The 18,322-nt window shown below is 47.9% G+C and overlaps 1 protein-coding gene and 1 long non-coding RNA gene across 3 annotated transcripts in view; one reads left to right on the top strand and one right to left on the bottom strand.

Moving 5' to 3' along the window:
• Nucleotides 1–2,377, bottom strand: part of LOC103691003 (uncharacterized) — a 43,184-nt gene extending 40,807 nt beyond the window's left edge. The window contains exons 1-2 of one of the 2 annotated variants that reach the window (XR_005498374.2): nt 1,640–2,377; nt 1,292–1,452 (exon numbers count right to left, since the gene is read on the bottom strand). This is a non-coding gene — a long non-coding RNA (uncharacterized LOC103691003). Of the gene's footprint in view, nt 1–1,291 lie in introns of both variants that reach the window. The other variant, XR_005498378.2, reaches the window with a different exon arrangement.
• A 4,064-nt stretch (nt 2,378–6,441) lies between these two features.
• Nucleotides 6,442–18,322, top strand: part of Cacng8 (calcium voltage-gated channel auxiliary subunit gamma 8) — a 20,237-nt gene continuing 8,356 nt past the window's right edge. Inside the window, exon 1 of the mRNA NM_080696.2 lies at nt 6,442–6,721. Within this exon, the coding sequence (NP_542427.1) occupies nt 6,442–6,721 (280 nt within the window). The remainder of the gene's footprint in view (nt 6,722–18,322) is intronic.

The raw sequence follows: 18,322 nt of genomic DNA, 5'->3' as shown, positions 1-18,322 counted from the left end.
AAAACCTATTTTTAAAAACAAAACAAAACAAAACAAATAACTAGTAGTAGTTGTACAGGTGACTCAGCCAGTGAGAGGTTTGAAGCAAAAGCATGAAGATCTGAGTTCAAATTCCCAGCACCTATGGAGCATCTGAGCGTGGCAGAGCCTATAATCTCAGTGCTAGGGAAGAGGAAACAGGAGGATGCCTGGGTTCTGCTGGCCAATCAGTCCAACAAATTCCTCAAGCTCACTGAGAGACCCTGTCTCAAAATATAAGGTGGAGAGCATTTGAGAAAGATAACCAACATTGACTTCCGTTCTACAGACACACACACACACACACACACACACACACACACGCCTGTACACACATGCAAAGATGTGTGCATACATATAAACAGCAAGCAAAGAAATAAGTAATTAAAAATAAAACACTATGGAGCTAACCTCAAGTTGCTTCTCTCAAAGACTGAGACAACGCTTACAAGGTACTGAGTCTGCAAAGTAAAAGTTCAGTTTATGTTGGTTGTTATGGTGGCATCTGTTATATTCCTCTCCCTGGCAAAAGATGATGAATATACCCAGAACCGACAAGTGCATTCCAGACCCCTTTCCTTCCCTTACAAGTTGTTTTAATTTGCTTCTAAGCCAGAGGTGTTAGGATGTTTTTCATAATCCAGCCCCTCGGGTGGTGTGGCGGGGATGAAATGAACTGAGATAAAGCAGTGCTGATGAAAAACTCCGGTGTTCTGATACATACCTGTCCAAACTGAGACAAGAGAATTGCCCAGTCTGACCTATAGAATGAGTCCTGAGTCAGCCTGGGCTACAAACTGAGATGCTGACTTAAAAAGATAGAAAGAAACAACAACAATAACAACAAAACAAACAAACAAATAAGGAGGGATGGAAGAAAGAGACTAATAGGATTTTTGAGAAACTAGGTACCAAGAGATACAAAAATGTATATCTGGTCAATGACATAAAGAGGAACATAGGTTGTTCTCTGTTAACTGCCAGGACAAAGAACTGCCTGACAGAGGTGTGTTTAACCAACTCTCAAAGTCTGTGAGATGGCTTGGCCCATATAAGCGTTTGCCATGCAAGCCTGATGACCCGAGGTCCATCTCCCGGACCCATATGGTGAAAGGAGAGAACCAACTCTTGCAAATTGTCCTGTGACCTTTATGTGCGTGCTGCGGCACGAATACTTCCCCGATCACACACACACACACACACACACACACACACACACACACACACACACACACACACACACACACGCTTTAAAAAAGTCTCTGAAACTCACCCATTGCTGGTCTTTCTCCACAAAAAGGCTGCTTCAACCCAGCTCTGCCTTGTATTCCCTGGGTGATCTTGGGTGAATGGCTTCCCATCTCAGAGTCTCTGCCTGACCACTTGGCAAATATTTTGTAAGAATTTCTTGAGATAAAGTGGTTTGTGGGCTGTCTAGCCGAAGAGAGAGACAAACCTTGGCTAGTTCTTCAGGTTTCTATGGTGGTGTTTTCCTTCGCCCCCAACCCCCATGCCCACGTAGCTTAGGCTGACCTCAAACTCCCTATATAGACAAGGACAACCTTGAACTCTGATGCTTCTGTCTTTACCCCTCTGGGATCACAAATGTGCACCACCATACCTGGCTCAATTTACATCGGTCTTAAAAAAATGTGTGAGGGGACTTCCCAGGTTGTTCTCATCAAATCAAGGTAACTCTGGTCCTCCAAAAGGCTGAGTTTAGAAGGACAGGAAATATTTGGTCCAAGGTCACCCAGAAGCCAGGGGACATTCCTGAAACTCAGACCAAGAACAAAGTTAAAATCGTCTGTTTTTCTACCTTAACTTGGCCCATCCCATACTCACTGATTAGTTCTAGAAGTGACAGCAATATTCACAACTGTTGCCTAGTTCTCCAGCCCAGTCCTGGATACGTTTATCTATCCTCTTTGTTCCCCAGCCTGATTCTTGTCTTGATGAGAACCGAACGACATCCTCCTTTTCCGTCAGGGTTAAATAAGCTACGGTAGAAGCAGAAGGTACCAAGAAAAAGAAAATTGTTGGTAAAACTCAAAATGCTTGCTATGCTTGTAAATGAATTATGGTTCATTTGGAAGAAATCTTTGGCCCCGCTACTTGAGGAAAGAGGAGAAAAGACCCTGAGAAGTTGATCTTTCCCTTGATTTTTTTTGGGGGGGGGGAGAAAGGGGGAGAGCATTCCTGGGGTCTTTTTTAAAAGGCCCTCCCCTCATTTCCGGCTGCCGCTGCCAACCTTGGCTGGGCGCCTGGATCCTGTTGCTATGACAACAGGAAGAGGCGGTGGCGGCGGCAAGCCATGCTGAAGAGATGGAGGCTAGTGGGGGTGGGGGTGGTGGCTTTGAAATGGGGATGGGGGTAGGGATCAAGGGGATAGGGGTGCAGGTGGGAGGGAGCAGAGGTGTCCTCTATCTCTGACTTCCTCAGTGCATTTGAGATGGTCCCCTTCCCCACAATCAGCCTCTTTCCGTCTCTCCCTGTCTCTTTTTCGCTCTCTGTCTTGCTCTCCCCCCTTACTCTCTCCCTTGCCCCCATCCCCAATTTCTTTATCACCCCTTCCTCTATTTCTTTCCCTCTTCCCATTCTTTCAGTCTCTCTCTTCCCATCTGTCTCTCCTCCCTTTTCTCTGGATGACTGTCTCTTACTCCTGTTCCCTTCCGTTGCCCAGACCCCATCCCTCTTCCTCTCATCTCCCCAACCCTCCCCAGCTTCCCCCTACCCTTCTATTTCTCCCTCATCTCTTGCTGTTCTTTCTTTGCATCTCTTCCTGCTTCTGTCCCCTTCTCTCTCTGGATATTTCTCTGTGTGTGTGTCTCTTCAACTTCCTTCTGCTACCAGTCACTGCCTCCCCCAAATTCTTCCCTCCCCCACCTCTGTTCTCAGTCTCTGGGTCTCTCTGTCTTTCCGATTCTCCTTGTCTCTCTCCGTCTCCCTCCCTCTCTGGATCTGTTTCTCTTCTTCCTCAGCTTCCTTCTGCCACTCAGACCCTGCTCCCCAACCACTTCCCTTCCCCCCAATCCCTCTCCTCTCGGAGGCTCCCCCATCCCTCAGCAGCTCCCCTCCCCCTCCCTCCCTCCTCCCTCCTTCTCTCTTCCAGCTCCGCACTTTACCCAGCGACACGAAAACCAAATTGTCTCCTCACCTTTTTTTTCAAATCCCGACCCTCACATCCTGACCGCCCAAGCTCCGAGCTACCCCCAGCTCCCCTCCCCCTCACTCTACACCCCCATTCTTCATACGCCTCCTCATCTCCATCCCCTCTCAACCAGGTCGGACGCCTGGGTCCCTTGCTGCTGGGGGAGGGGGAAGCAGCGAGAATTGGGAGCCCAGAGGTGTTTCTGGGGAGGGTGCTGGCAGCAGGGGCTGGACGTCCCTCCCCAGTGCATCGGAGAGTTGACCTATCGTTAACTGAGGTGAGAGATCTTTTTATTAATCGGAGGTGGGTGGGCGTAGAATTAAGGTTCTGTGTATCCCCCTGATTCTGAGAAATGCTAGGCTCTCAAACGAAGGACTGTGATCCCTTCTTCTATCCAGAAGCTTTAGAATTGGGGGTCCCCTATTCCTTTCTTCTTTGCAGATAGACTCAATGAAGAGTCTCCAAAGCCAAACAGATTGCCTCTCAATTTGACAAAAATGAAAAGCTCTTAAAAATCTTAATTGATGAAGAAAGTCCCTCCTGGTCCCTTTTGCTTTGCTTCCAGGTTATAGGGCCCACCAGGCATGGGAAAGAGGTACATCTCGGGGTCAGCGCTCATGTCTGTGGAAGAAGCAATTTGTTAAGAGAGTGGACGTAGCTGCTAGGTTGTGGTGAGGGGCAAAGGCATGTCCAGAGGCAAGAAGAGAGAAACTCAGTCTGGGTCCGGGGCCAGCATGGAAAACGGAAAGCTGGGAATGGGCCCAGGAAGGGGCAGACCAGGGAAAGAGAGAGAGAGGAGGGAGAAAGGAGAGAGAGAGAGAGAGAGAGAGAGAGAGAGAGAGAGAGAGAGAGAGAGAGAGAGAGAGAGAGAGAGAGAGAGAGAGAGAGAGAGAGAGAGAGAGAGAGAGAGAGAGAGAGAGTGTGTGTGTGTAGGCAGGAGCACACGTGTGGGGCACTAGGCCCCGTTGCCATGGAGACACCCCCCCATAGACAACCTTTCTTTACATCCCCTCCTGGGAGCAGACCCAGTCCAGGGCCAGCTGGTGGGGGCGGTGGAACCAGAGGGAGGAAACTGGGAGGCCAAGGTCACCCTGTACCAGGACCCGGGGTTTCTGGTTGCTGCCTCTCGTCCTCAGAGCTCCCAGACTTTTCTACAGGGGGATTTGGGAAAGAAGTCAAGGGAAGAGGTTAGATAGGTAAGGGAAACAGAGAGGAAGAGGCGCTATGGTAGGATCTTATAGAAGATAGAAATGAATGCACAGGAATGAGTTATCCCGAGAGTTGTAGTTTTGTAGCTTGCTTGCTTTCTTTCTTTCTTTCTTTCTTTCTTTCTTTCTTTCTTTCTTTCTTTCTTTCTTTCTTTTGAGATGGTGGGGGCTAAGTTTCTGCACAGGTGAAATTGATATGGGGAAGGGCTGGAGTTGTTCCAGAGAAGTCAATCAGGCCTGCAGAGGGGAGTTTTCTACGTGAAGGAGGTGCTGGATGCTGTGGTGGGTGGAAGAAGTGGGCAAAAGGGAAGGGGATTCTCTATGATGTTAAAAAAAAGTTGGGAGGGCAGGTTCTAATGTGTTGAAGAGAATATAGCTGCAGAGTCACCTGAGAACATCTAGAATTGAGGGGTTACAGAAGCTGTCCGGAGGAGTCTCTGTGGAGGGCAAGAACCAAGACATGCTGGGCAGAAGGGGAGAGGGCGATTATATTTTTGGATGGGTTAGATATTAGGACATTTCTGAATGGAAGGAAATTGGGGTCTGGAGGACGTAATTGCTGTGAGTAGGAAACCTTGTGAAGCTCATACAGCAAATTTTTCTTAATGGAGGAGAAGAAAGCAGTGGAAAAGATGAGTTTGTGTAAGTTGTAGGGAGAACGGAGGCCAGGTTCCAAATGCTTTGAAGCAAGACAGTACGGAGTTTTTTTTGAGTCAAAATCATAGTAGGCTGCTGGGGTTGGAAGGGAGATGGGCGAAGGTACAGGAGGGACTGTGAGAGTCTGAATATGGAGGTAGGGGTATAGCCTCCCAAACCTAGGGGACTTGGAAATTACCCAGAGAGCTTTCTAAAAAACCTTAGGTGCTCTGACCACTTCTCAGACCCATTAAATTGGGATTTCTCAGGAGTTCAGGCATCAGGATTTTCATTTAATCCTCTGGCACTTGGAAGGTGTATCCGAGGTGCAAGGCTGGGTCCTGAGACACAGAGGCTACGGGAGGAGAGAGGAAGGGAGGCCTAAGCGTCCACAGATGAAACTGTGGAAGCGTTAGGATCACTGAGCACACGTTGAACTCCTGCAAATATCAGGGGTCAGTTGGGAAGATTTCTTTTTTAAGTTAAGGGGACAGCGAGGGCTTTATTTTTCCTAAGTAGAGAAAAATTATAAGGGGAAATGCAGGTGTCACTGAGTGACAAAACAAACTTTGGGGGAGATCAGTATCCTGCTAAGGAGGAGGGGGAAAAATGGACTTAGAGAGCATTTTTTTTTCTTTAGATGGGCTCTCAAGTAGCCCAGACTGGCCTCCAATTTGCTACGTAGCCAAGGATGTCCTTGAACTGATCCTTCCGCCTCTACCCACTGAGTGCTGGCATTACAGGCATACACCACCGTGTCCCATGCACACTGTGGTTGGGATCAAACTCAGGGCTTTCGTGCATGCTAGGCCAACACCTACTAACTATCATATCCTGACTTAGTTGCTGACAGTCGATGCTCCTAAGTTGAAGACATACTAGAGGCAAAGCTGGAGATACACGGACCAGCTTTTCTTGAGCAGTGGATGTACGAGGTGCAGGAGTATGTGTGTGTGTATGGAGTGCTATATGTTCGAGGGCTGGCAATGGGAAGAAAGGGGTCTAAGGAGTGAACAGAGGCAGGAGCATTCTTAGGAGATAGCAGTAGGATTTGAACCAAGAGTTGGCTTCACAAGAGGACAGAGGTGATCACAGGGGACGAACTGAGGGGACTGGGTTAGGACCTCTGAGTATATGGCTGATGAGGGAGTAATTTCTCAGATTTAGCAGGCAAGCAGCTTTGGGTTTAAAAAAAAAAAAAGCCGACCTCGGAGAACTAACTCCCTCTCTCTTTTGCCTCCACCAGCTGAAGACCATGACTTCACTCTGACCTCCGCCTCTGCAGCCACCTGCTCGCTGCCCCCTTCCCCTCTGGCCCCTCGAGGCCCCCCAGCTTCTGCCTGTGCTGTGACCCCCCCAGCCGCCGGCACGGCCCCGCCTCCGCTGCCCCGGTGGTGGCCCACGGCCCCCCGGTTGCCCGTGGTCAAACTGGAATCATTGAAACGCTGGAATGAAGAGAGGGGTTTGTGGTGCGAAAAGGGCGTTCAGGTACTACTGACCACCATAGGCGCCTTTGCAGCTTTTGGCCTCATGACCATCGCCATCAGCACTGACTACTGGCTCTACACAAGAGCTCTCATCTGCAACACCACCAACCTCACAGCAGGTGATGATGGACCACCCCATCGTGGGGGCAGTGGCTCCTCAGAGAAGAAGGACCCTGGGGGCCTCACACATTCAGGCCTCTGGCGGATATGCTGCCTGGAAGGTAGGGTGCAGGAAGGCCCAGGCTGGCCACCTCCGCTGAAGCCTGTGCCTCCAGCAAAGCGACTGCTAGTGTTCTGAATCTCATCCCAAGGTCTTGAGGGGTGTGCTTCACTGCTGGAGGAGCTATGATTCCATGCATCCCTCTGTCCCAGCCCTCTTCTGGGATTCTCTTTTTATTTTTATTTTATATTGGATTTGATGATGTGTGTGAATGTTTTGCCAGCATGGTCAACTATGCACCACATGCATGCCTGGTGCCCTTTGAGGTCAGAAGAAGGTGCCAGAGCCTCTGGAACTGGAGTTACAGATGGCTGTGAGCCAGGTGGAATTACCATATGCGTATTGTATGTGTCTGTGCTTTGCACACTTGCATGTGTTCAAGTGCCCATGGAATCTTGAACAGGGCCTCTGATATACACAGAGTTAGTAATAAAATGTTGTTAGCTGCCTGGTATGGTGCTGGGAACTGGACTCTGGTCCCATGGAAGAGCAGGGAGTGTTCTTCACTGCTGAGCCGTCTCTCCAGCCCCCTTAAAAATGTTTATCATACTACTTATTTATTTAGTGTGTGCAAGCGGAAGGCAGCAGGCAACTCGCAGGAGTTGATAACCTTCTTCCACCATGTGGATTCCAGGGATGGAACTCAGGTTGTTACACTCAGCCATGGGTGTGACCTTCACCCATGAGCCATCTCACCAGCACGTACCATGCTCGCCTTGCTCCTTCCCCACGTCTTCCCTCTCCTGTTTGGCTCCATGGGTTCCCGGAATTGAAACAGAGCAATGCTTTATGGCCTTCTCTGGTCTCTCTCGGTCCCTCTTCTTCTTGTGGGTCTTTGCTGTAACCCTCAGCCTCTCTCCCATCAGGATTTCTCCCAAGCTCACAACCTGGTCTTTCTTGTCCCCATTTATAATGGCATCTCCCCAGCCTCATGCCTTCCTCAGCAGGCTCCTAGGACACTTTCTTTCTTGTCTCTGTTCCCCCTCCAACAGTTTTCTTCTCTTTGTAATGCTTCCTAGCTCAAACCCCTCTCCTCTCCAGTCCCTTCATTCCCCAAGACGCCTGCTGTCTTCCTCTTCAACTCCTCCTCTAACCCACTTTCCATGTCATCAATTCTTTCATACACATTTCAGGTGTGCCACCGTGCATAGAGAGGCGTTAGAATGGGAAGCAAGACTCTGGGCGCCTCATTATGTGACCACCATCCTTCCACCTCTCTGAGCCTCAGCACCTTTATCAGTGGCTTTAAGGAGTGCACCAGGGACCTCGAAGCATCTCCCAATAGCACCAATAGGCTGAAGTTTTTATTCCCCCCACCCCTGGCTTTGGTTTATCATCTGTCTTTCCATTGCCTGACAAAGCACTCGCCTCACGTGAGGAATGGTTGGGCTTTGAAGTCTGTGGGGTGTTGCATACGGAAACCCATAGTCAGTTCCCAATGTCTCAACGCAGGGAAACTGCTTCCTTAAGGTCCTACTGCTGGCTCCTGAAAAGCCATCCCAGAAGATCTGACCCCAAAGGCCCCGGGGGTACTGAATTGACCCCCACTGTCCCTGATTGAGTAGTGTGTACTTTTCTGGATCTGGTTATCGAGTCACTCAGATATCATAGTCAAGACTGCTCACTGTCATCCCCTACCCCTCCTCCATATGCTCCACCATATCCCCAGAGGCTGTGTCACTCACATGCATACTCTGGCCTGGCCAGGCACGGGGCACAGAGCCAAACATGGGAGTTTGCACCTGAACCCTCCATTCATACATCCACTCACTCATTTATCCATATGCTCATGCACCCATCAGTTTTTATTGGCTTTAAACTGTGCGGCAAGGCTCTGAACCTTTTAAATTTGTGTGTGTGTGTGTGTGTGTGTGTGTGTGTGTGTGTGTGTGTGTGTCAGTATGGGCTGAGTGTGTATGTCTTGGTGTGAATGTAGAGGTCTGAGGAGAACTTGTGGGAGTCATTTCTCTCTTTCCACCATGGAAGTTTGTGGAACTGAATTTAGGTTGTCAGGCTTGGAAGCAGGAACCCCTATCCATCGAGCCCTCGACATGGCCCCCAGGTTCTCCTGCTTGATTCAAGAACAATGAGGGGTAAAAACATACAGATCTCCAACTTTAAGTGTCTTCTGCTATCGAGGGAGGGGGAAAGTAATGGAGATAAACAAATAGGGAAAAAGCAGAAATGGAGAGAGAGAAGCATCAGGGCTATGCTCGTGAGTTAATCAAGAAGGCTGAGAGGAGTCAGATGGTGGTGGAAGATGCCTTAATACCAGCAGAAGCGGATGGATCTCTGAGTTCAAGGCCAGCCTGGTCTATAGAATGAGTTTCAGAACAGCCAGGACTACACAGAGAAACCCTGTCTTCAAAACAAACAAACAAACAAACAAACCAAACAAAAAAGAAGAAAGAGAAAGACAGACAGACAGTCAGGCTGACTGACTGACTGGCTGGCTGGGAGGAGTTTCACATGTCAGTTGACTTTGGTTGGTGGCCTGGAAGAAGTGAGGTTGGAGACAAAAGGGGGTTGGGTTGTAGAAGCAGTCACTGCAAAGGCCCTGAGTGGGCGTGAATCTGTGTTTGGCCAACAGTTGGAGGCCAGTGTGGCTGGGACACAATGAGGAAGGGATGTGCCATCAAAGAGATAATAGGCTCTTGATCCCATAGGTTCAAATATATGCCATAGAAGATTCAGCTTTTGCTTAGAGATGGGAGCCACTGAAGGTTCCGGAGCAGAGGAGCCCTGTGAGCCGGCTTAAGTTCCACCAGGATGGCTCTTGCTGCTGTGCTCAGAAATGGCTACGGGAGGGTGGAAAGGGAGAATGTGGGAGCCATGGTTTGAATGCATAGTATATTCCAAAGTTCCCCGTGGGAAGGCATTGCTGATGGAGCAATTATGAGATCTGAGAAGGAGAGCAGGGTGAGGGGTGTCTCGGAGGTGGGGCTTCTGAACCTCAGCCCTGGTGACATTTTGGAACTGAGAATCCTGCGTGGCGGGGGCTGAGCTGTGCATCGTAGGATGTTGATGGCTTGCTTCTCTATTCTCTGTCTAGTCCCGCCCACCCCCAACAGTTGTGACAACCAAGATTGTAAATTGTCTCCATACATTATTTACATTCTCCGTGAGAGGGGGGATTAAATATCACCTCAGGTGAGAACTCCTAGGTGGTGACGAAGCTTTGGCCAGAGCACGCTTGCCCGACAGTAGGGGCTTTGCTCTCGAGATGAAAGCGCAAGCATTTTGCTTAGATTTCTTTATTTTCTCTTATTTAGCTCATTACAAGGAGGGGTAGCACAGACTCAGTTGTGAGCAGGTCTGATTTAGAGCGCCTGGTAAGAAACAATACCTGTGACAGGAGGAAGCTGGGTCCTGAAGGGCTTACAGCTTGCAGTATAGTAATTAGTCCAGGCTTTATGGAGCACACGGACAGTGTTACCGCTGCCAGTGAAAACAGCCCTACTACACGTGAGTGTGGCTGCAGTCCAGCTGAGCACCATTCATGGACACCGGCGGCGTTTGAATTCCTGCCCTCTGCTTTTCCCTTTCTCCTCCCCGTACTTCCTCCCTCTTTCCCTCTTTTCTTTCTCTCTTCCCCTTCCTTCATCTCTGTCTCTCCTTTCTGTGTGGTCTGGGTTTTTGAGAAAGGGTGTCATGTAGCCTAGGCTGACTTCTAATTTTCTGTGTAGCCAAGGCTGGCCTTTAACTTTGTTTTTTTTTTTTTTTTAAAGTAGGAAGTTTATGTAGACTCTTTTATCTTTATTTTGTTTACTTGTTTGTATGCTCTGTGTGTGTGTGTGTGTGTGTGTGTGTTACACACATGTGTGCATGCATGATGAATATGCCATGGCCACACGTGTTGAAGTCAGCAGATAACGTCATAGTAGTTAATTTCCCTTCTCTTCCTACCGCATGAGTTCCAGAGTGGAACTCAGGTCATCAGATTTGGCAGCAAGCACCTTAACTCAATGAGCCATTTCATTGGCCCAGACAAGATCCCCTCGCTTCTCTGTCTTCTCTTCGCTGGAACTACAACATGAATTCCTACACATGGTTTATTGCTTCTGTTTTTAAAGACAGGGCTAGTAATGCAGATCAGGCCAGCCCTGAATGCACAGCAATCCTGCCTTAGATTTGAGACCACAGGCATGAGCCACCATACCTGGTTTACCCCCACGCCCTAATAGACCGAACACCAGGCCTCATGGATGCTAGGAAGGGATTCTATCCTCCACTGTTTGTTTGTTTGTTTGTTTGTTTTGAGACAGAGTCTCACTAAGTTTCCCAGGCTGGCCTTGAACTGTGTCAAAAGGTCTGGCTTAATTTCATGCTGTTTTTCACACACCAGGAAATTCCACTCTTCCTTGACGTTCTCTCCATCCTTTACAAATCAGGCTTGGCCCATTTGTCATTCTTCCTTCCCCCTGTTCTAGACTGCTGGAGACATAGTAGGGAAGGCTAAACTCAGGAAGCAACCTGGAGGGGTCAATGTGATGAGCATTAGTGCACGAGTGGACCAGGGTCATCTAAGAGGAAAAGAGCAGCACAACCGAGTCACTTCATAAAGCGCCTGATCCGTCAACACAAGGACCTGAGTTCAATTCCCAGAACACACATAAAAAGCCAGACAGGGTGGCACATACTTGTAATCCTAGCTTTGGGGAGGTAGAGAACAGAGCGTCACTAGGGCCTGCCAGCAGCCTAGCCTCTCGCAAAAGGCCCTGCCTCAAACAAAATTGTCATTAGAAACACACACACACACACACACACACACACACACACACAAATCAAACAAACAAAGTTTTGAAGCCAGGCATGGTGGGCCACTCCTATAATCCAAGCACTCTGGAAGCCAAGGCATGATTTCTGAGGGCAGGATCCATGCTCCAAGATGGATCTGAGCTACAAAGCAAGACCGTGCCTCAAAACAAACAAAATCCAGATGGTCAAAAGGTGTTCTATTTTCATTTCTGTTCTTAGGATAAGACACTCTGTCGAAAAATAAAAGAGAAAGGGACTTTTTAAAGTTTAATTCTAGGTGACAGTAGATTTTTGTGGGGAAATCAAGGCAGACACTTCAAAAAGCTTGTCACATCACTCCACAGAGAAAGATAATGCATGCACACTGCTTGCTTGTATGCTTGTGTTCAGCTTTCTCTCATAAACGATCCAGGACCCTGAAGCCCTGGGAATGGAGCCACCCACAGTGGGCATGTGTTTCCATCTCTATTAAGGCAATCAAGACAGTCCTTCACAAAGATGCTCACAGTCCAACCTGATTTCACTGTCCCTTATTGAGATCCCTCTTTGAGACTCTCTTCTCCGGTGACTAGATTGTGTCCAGTTAGCAAAATTAAACTGGCCACCACAAAGGGTTAAAGCATGAGGGGGATAGAGAAATGCATCAAGGGAGAGTTGAGAAAGGATTAGATGTTTAGTTAAAACTGTTAAGTGGGTTTTCTGTAAGCCAAAGGAGGTTAGTGTGTCAAAGAGCTAGCTGGTGAGGGCTGACTTGTCTGTCACTGTAACTATGTTCATGTGTCCCTCAGATAACCCTGCTAAAAGCTACTGTTACCACCCCCAAGAGAAAGCAAAGGCTCAGAGAAAGGCAGAGAGCTTGTGTCTTGCCAGTGTCAAGCCCAGAAAGTCACACAGCTAACGTACTGTAGCATCTGGATTGAAATTTAGGTCTGGAACAAGGCAAGGAAAACACCAACTTTCAGCCCGCTTGGGGATTCAATTGTGTGGAAGGTGGGTCTTGGAATTCCGAGGCTCAGTCTCTAGCTTCCTTTGTGGTATCTTAAATGGGATAGAATGTTGCCACTGAGACTTAAACCCTAAAGTAAGACAGAGGGGGCTTGCCTTTTGTCCACCACGTAGAGCAGTGTGACCTTGGGCTGTATGTCTATTTCAACATTCCCAGTTTTATTTTCATTATTGGGAAAGGAGGATCACAATAATGCCTTACTCACAAGATTAAGGGGGGTCTGTTGATATGAGTAAAAGGCCTTGCAGGCAGGCAGACGCTGCACATCCTGGTACTGTTTATATATTACTAGTTTTCTTCTTATTGGGATTTCCAGGGATTAAAACCAGACTCCTTCCTCCCTAAGCACTCTCTCTGCTTCTTTCCAACAGAAAGATCAATTGTATATTTAATTAATTTTTCCTAATGCCTACATTAAAACAAAAGGCAGGTCTGAGGGTGTGTAGTGGTAAAGCACTTGCCTAGAATCCCCCATAAAGGGGCTGGGAGTGTGGCTCAGTATACAGCACCTGCCTAGAATTCCCTACTCCCACCCTGTGAGAGGGCTTGGAGGCACGGTTCAGTAGTAAAACACCTACGCAGACTCCACCAAAAAGGGCTTGGTCGGGTGGTTCAGTGGTAGAGCACTTGCCTAGAATTACTAGTGAGGGGTCTGGTGGTATGGTTCAATGGTAAGGTGTCTCCCTAGGATCTTCCAGTGAGAGGCTAGGGGTGGAGCTTGATGGTAGGGTGAAGCACTCTGGTATTGTACTTGGGCTCCATTCCCAGCTAAAATGAGGTGAGCTTAATATTTAAGTGAGTGTGACCAAAAGATCGCATATAATCAATGTGAAGCATTACTCCTCTCCCTTTTTGCTTCTTCACTTCCTCTTAGGAGGAAGTCTTTTCCCCTCTCAGCCCATGCCCATGGCTGCGTTGGGGTGGTGGTGCCCACACCAGACAGCTGTATTCCAGCCTTTCTGAGAACTCTCAGCTATGCTCCCCGCACCTCTCTGGGGACCCAACAGTCTGGACCTACAGTCCCATTTATTGCCGCTGACTCTGCAAACCCCCGTGTTCAGCACTTTGCCTGCCTTATTATCTCATTGAGTCTTTGCAATTGTGCCACAGGGAAGGTATTATTATGGCTCCTGTTTGTCAGAGCAGGAAGCTGGAGGCCTGAGAAGGGAAAGTGACTCAGGCTGGGACACCCACAGTGTGAGGCATGTGAGGGACACAGCCTGCTGGACCTGTTTTTCATGTATCCTGTCCACAGCTGTGCGCTGTATGTTGGGCTGGTCTAGGGCATGGGGAGTCAGGATTACAGAGACTCTGGACATGAAAAGCTCCTATGTAGGCCAGTGTTGGACGGATGGCTCAGCAGTTGAGAGTGCTTGTTGGGAGTACTCTTCTGGGAGATGAGCATTCAGTTCCCAGGATGCATGTCAGGTAACTGCAGTGAGGAAGGGATCTGACACCCTCTGCTGGGCTTCAGGGGCACCAGTATTCATGTACGCATGCACCCACCAGTCCCCAATTTAAAATAAAATAAACCTGAGCTGGGTGTAGTGGTACATACCTTTAATCCCAGCACTCGGGAAACATAGGCAGGCAGATTCCTCTGGTTTACATAGTGAGTTTCAAGACAGCCAGGGGTACATAGAGAGATCCTGTCTCAAAAAGAAAGGGGAGGGGGAGGAGAAGGGGGGAGAAGTAAGATTTTTAAAAGTAAAAGTTTCTAGCCTAGTGAGCTCAGATCCTAGAAGGTGGTGCCTGCTGTGACCATCACAGGATCTGTGTTTCAGTTCATTGGAACCTCACCAGAACCCTCTAAAGCCACACTATCACCCTCATTTCTCAGTGAAGAGACTGAAACTCAGGGGGCATTGTTTCCTAAGAGCTGCACTGCTGGGACTTGGCAGGTCTGGGATGGGAGTCCAGAGAAGTTGGCTCAGAGTCCAAGCTCTGTGACATCCCCCCATTCCCTCCCCCCAGCCTGGCAGTGGTTAAACCTCCGTAGGATGCAGCATCTGTGTGAAGCAGGGCAACTCCTTCAGGGATCCTGTTACTGTATCTGTTAGAAGGTTGTGCAAAGACCTGAGTAATTTAATGATCTCCCTGTCAAATCATTAGCAGTGGCAGGTACACAGTTAGCCAAGAGGGTATTGTTACTGATAACTCGTTAGATTCTTTACTTTTATCTTATCTTTACATCCATCTATCCATCCGTCCATCCGTCCATCCATCCATCCATCCATCCATCCATCCATCCATCCATCCATCCATCTATCTATCTATCTATCTATCTATCTATCTATCTATCTATCTATTTTTTGTGTGTGTTTGCATGAGTGTACGAATCAGGGTAGCTTGTTATAGGAGCCAGTCCCCTCCTTTTACCACGTGAGACCTGAGTTTCAAACTCGGGTCATCAGGCTTGGAAGAAAGTGTCTTAACGGCAAGCCATCTTGCTCACTCTTCCCTGACCCTCAATTTTGAGGCAGAGTCTCCCCTTTCTGTTAGGTTTGCTTCCCATTTGCTGTGACAAAATACTCAAAAGAGTCAACTTAAGGGGAGCAAGGTTTGCTCATTTGACTCTCAATTCCAGGCTACAGCCCATCATTGTGGGGGAGTCAAGGCAGCAAGAACTTGAAGCAGCTATTCACATTACTGGCGCGTTCAGAAGTAGAGTGATGGACTAATGCATGCGTGCTAGTGCTCAGTATGCTCTCTCCACTTTAATTGCATGTCTGCCTGTCTGTCTGCCTGATTTGGGTGGAGGGGAATTTACCCTACGCCCCAAATGGGTTCCTGGTATCAAAGCCAGCTCACCAGTCTCCACGGAAGGGCACCTTTTTATCTGCTGGGACATCTCAGTGTCCTACCTTCTCCACTCTATATAACCCACAATTAGATATTCTCGCATCAATTAATTTAATTAAAAACCTCTTCACCGAAAGCTAACCTTAATCTAGACAATCCTTAACAGGTATATCCAGAGGCTTGGGTCCTAGGTGCAGAATTGATAATTACAGTCACAGTATCCCAGGCTGGCCTTGAACTTGGTGTGTAGCCAACGATGGATTGAACTCTCGATCCTCCTTCTGTACATCCTGAGTGCTGGCGTGGGTTAACAGACCTGGTTTATGCAACGATGGGGATGGGACTCAGGGCTTTGTCCAAGTTGGCTGAGCCCTCTGTGTGCTTTAGCGATCGGTCTTACGTGACTCTGAAACACTCTGAGGTGGAAACCTGAGACCATCATCTTAACTCATCACACCACTGTGAGTACGCTGACAGATAGAAGTTACATTTAGGGAATGTAGCTGGGAAGATAGAGATAGGAGGGTCCAGGAGTTTGTTGGCCAGACAGCTTAGCTGAATGGATGAGTTCCAGGTTCAGTTGAAGGCCCTGTCTCAAAGAAAATGATGGAGAATGATTGGGGAAGACACCCAAAATTGCAAAGTTGACCTTTTACCTTCCTTCACACACACACACACACACACACACACACACACACACACACACACAGAGAGAGAGAGAGAGAGAGAGAGAGAGAGAGAGATATGAAAGTTTACATTCATAGGATTTTTTTCCTTTTTTAAAATTGTAACAAAATATACACATTATAAATTAATTTATCATCTTACTAATTTAAAAAACATTTACTTAGGGATGTAGTGGCACACACATTTAATCCCAGCACTTGGGAGGCAAAGGCAGGTGGATCTCTATGAGTTCAAGACCAGCCTGGTCTACAGAGTAAGTTCGAGGGAATCCAGGACTATACAGAGAAACCCTATCTTAAAAAACAAAAAAACAAAAAAACTCTTTTTACATATTTGTGTGTGTGTGTGTGTGTGTGTGTGTGTGTGTGTGTGTGTGTGTGTGTGTCGTGTTCTTGCTTGCTCACATACAGGAGCTATACCACAGCACATGTGTGGAGGACAGAGAACAACTTTCTCTTTCTTGCTGCTGTCATGATGCAGTGTAGGCTAGCTAGCCAGTGAACTTCCGGGCGGGTTTGTCATTTCTATGTCCTCTCTTTATCGTGCAGGGATTGCAACTGTGCACCACCACATCTGCCTTCTTACATGGGTTCTGGGTCTCGAACACGGCCTGTCAGGTTTACCCAGCATCTTCTCTCGCGCTGTATATTCAGAGAGAACAGTGATCTCGTTTTCTATTATGGTGGTTTTTTTGTTTTTACAGGCGAGCAGGGAGCAGGTTGAGGCTGTGCATGACCTTGAATGCCTCGCCTTCCTGATTACTGCCCTGTGTGCCCTCACCCCGGGGCACTGGTTCCCTCCCGGTGATCTGGGTCCTACGCTAGACTGGCCCTCTACCCCGAGTTACACCGTAGTGCCACCTTAACTCACTGTTAAGCACGCAGCTCAGTCACGCTGACTGCGTTCTTGGTGTTCTAGAACGAGTCTCCAGAGTGCCTCCAACCCTTGGGAAGAACCAGCGAGCCTTTCCCCATTCCCTCACCTCGGTCCCCACTGTTCTACTCCCCGTATTTGTGAATTTGGTTCCCCCAGGCCCCCCTATACATTTTTTTTATTTTTTATTACATTTCAAACTTTTTCCTAACGTCCCTGTATATTCGTGTGTGTATGTGGGTGGGTGAGTATGTGGGTGGGTGTGTATGCGTATGTGTATATGCGTGCGTGTATATGCGTGTGTGTATATGTAGGTGGATGAGTATGCCTGTATCAAGACATGAGCATGAGTCAGGAGGACAACTTTCTTTAGTTTTTTTTTTTTTTCTCTTTCTACCACGTGGGTCTCAGGGATTGAACTCAGACCTTAAGGCTTGGTGGCAGTCACCCTTACAGGCCGAGCCATCTTGACAGCCAAATGATACAGTTTTTGTCGTGTGGCTGGTTTATTTCACTTAGCATCACAGCCTCAAAGCTCAAGCATGTTACAGCAAGTTTCATAGTCCAAAAGTTCTTTATTACCATGCACTATGGATACTCAACAACGGTTTCATTGTGAAGTTTTTATACATTTTATACATTCTATTTTTGTTCTGGAAATTCCCTCTTGTAATGATTATTTATTTATTTATTTATTTTGGCTTGAGGTTTTTCCTTTTTTAAAAGTTTTTTTTGAGACATGGTTTCTCTGTGTAGCCCTGGCTGTCCTAGAACTCATTATGTATAGCAGACTGGCCTCCATATTATAGAAATCCTCCTGCCTCTGCACCCCCCACCCCCAGTACTACGATTAAAGGTGTGTACCACCATGCCCAGTTTGGACTGGTTTTGAAAACAATATTAAGTAGCCTGGGGGAACCCAGGAGCTGCCTGGATGACCTTGAACTCATGACCTTGAGCTCCTGATGGGATGACATGCTTCTTTGCCATCAGCCAGGTTTAGGGGGTTCTGGGGAATCAAACCAAGCTCCTCTGGTGCAGTAGGGCCAACACTCTGTACACTGAGCTGTATCATCAGCATAATTCCTTTTTAACAGTTGAGTAATACGCCACTGCATGCACACATTACATTTGGTTTGTCTAGCTACTTCATTTTAGGAGAGGATTCAGATTATTGTCACTTTCTAACAAGGTAGTGCATAGCTGAGACTGGCCTTTAATTCAATATACAGCCTAGGATGACCTTGAACTGCTGGCCCTCCTGCAGCCTCCTCTCCAGGTGCTCAGATAACAAGTGCAGTCAGTGTTTCCTGTTCCCACTTTTTGGGTACCATGAATTGGTGGTTCAAAGAGGGCATCAGAGCTGCTGGAACTGGAGTTAGAGATGGTTATGAACTGCCATTTGGGTGCCAGGAACTGAACTCTGGTCACTTGCAATAGCACTGAGTGCTCTTAACCACCGAGCTGTCATCTCTC

Source organism: Rattus norvegicus, chromosome 1 (genome assembly GCF_036323735.1).
Source record: "Rattus norvegicus strain BN/NHsdMcwi chromosome 1, GRCr8, whole genome shotgun sequence".
In the NCBI taxonomy this organism is placed as follows: Eukaryota; Metazoa; Chordata; class Mammalia; order Rodentia; family Muridae; genus Rattus; species Rattus norvegicus.
This window is presented reverse-complemented; position numbering and strand designations above follow the sequence as displayed.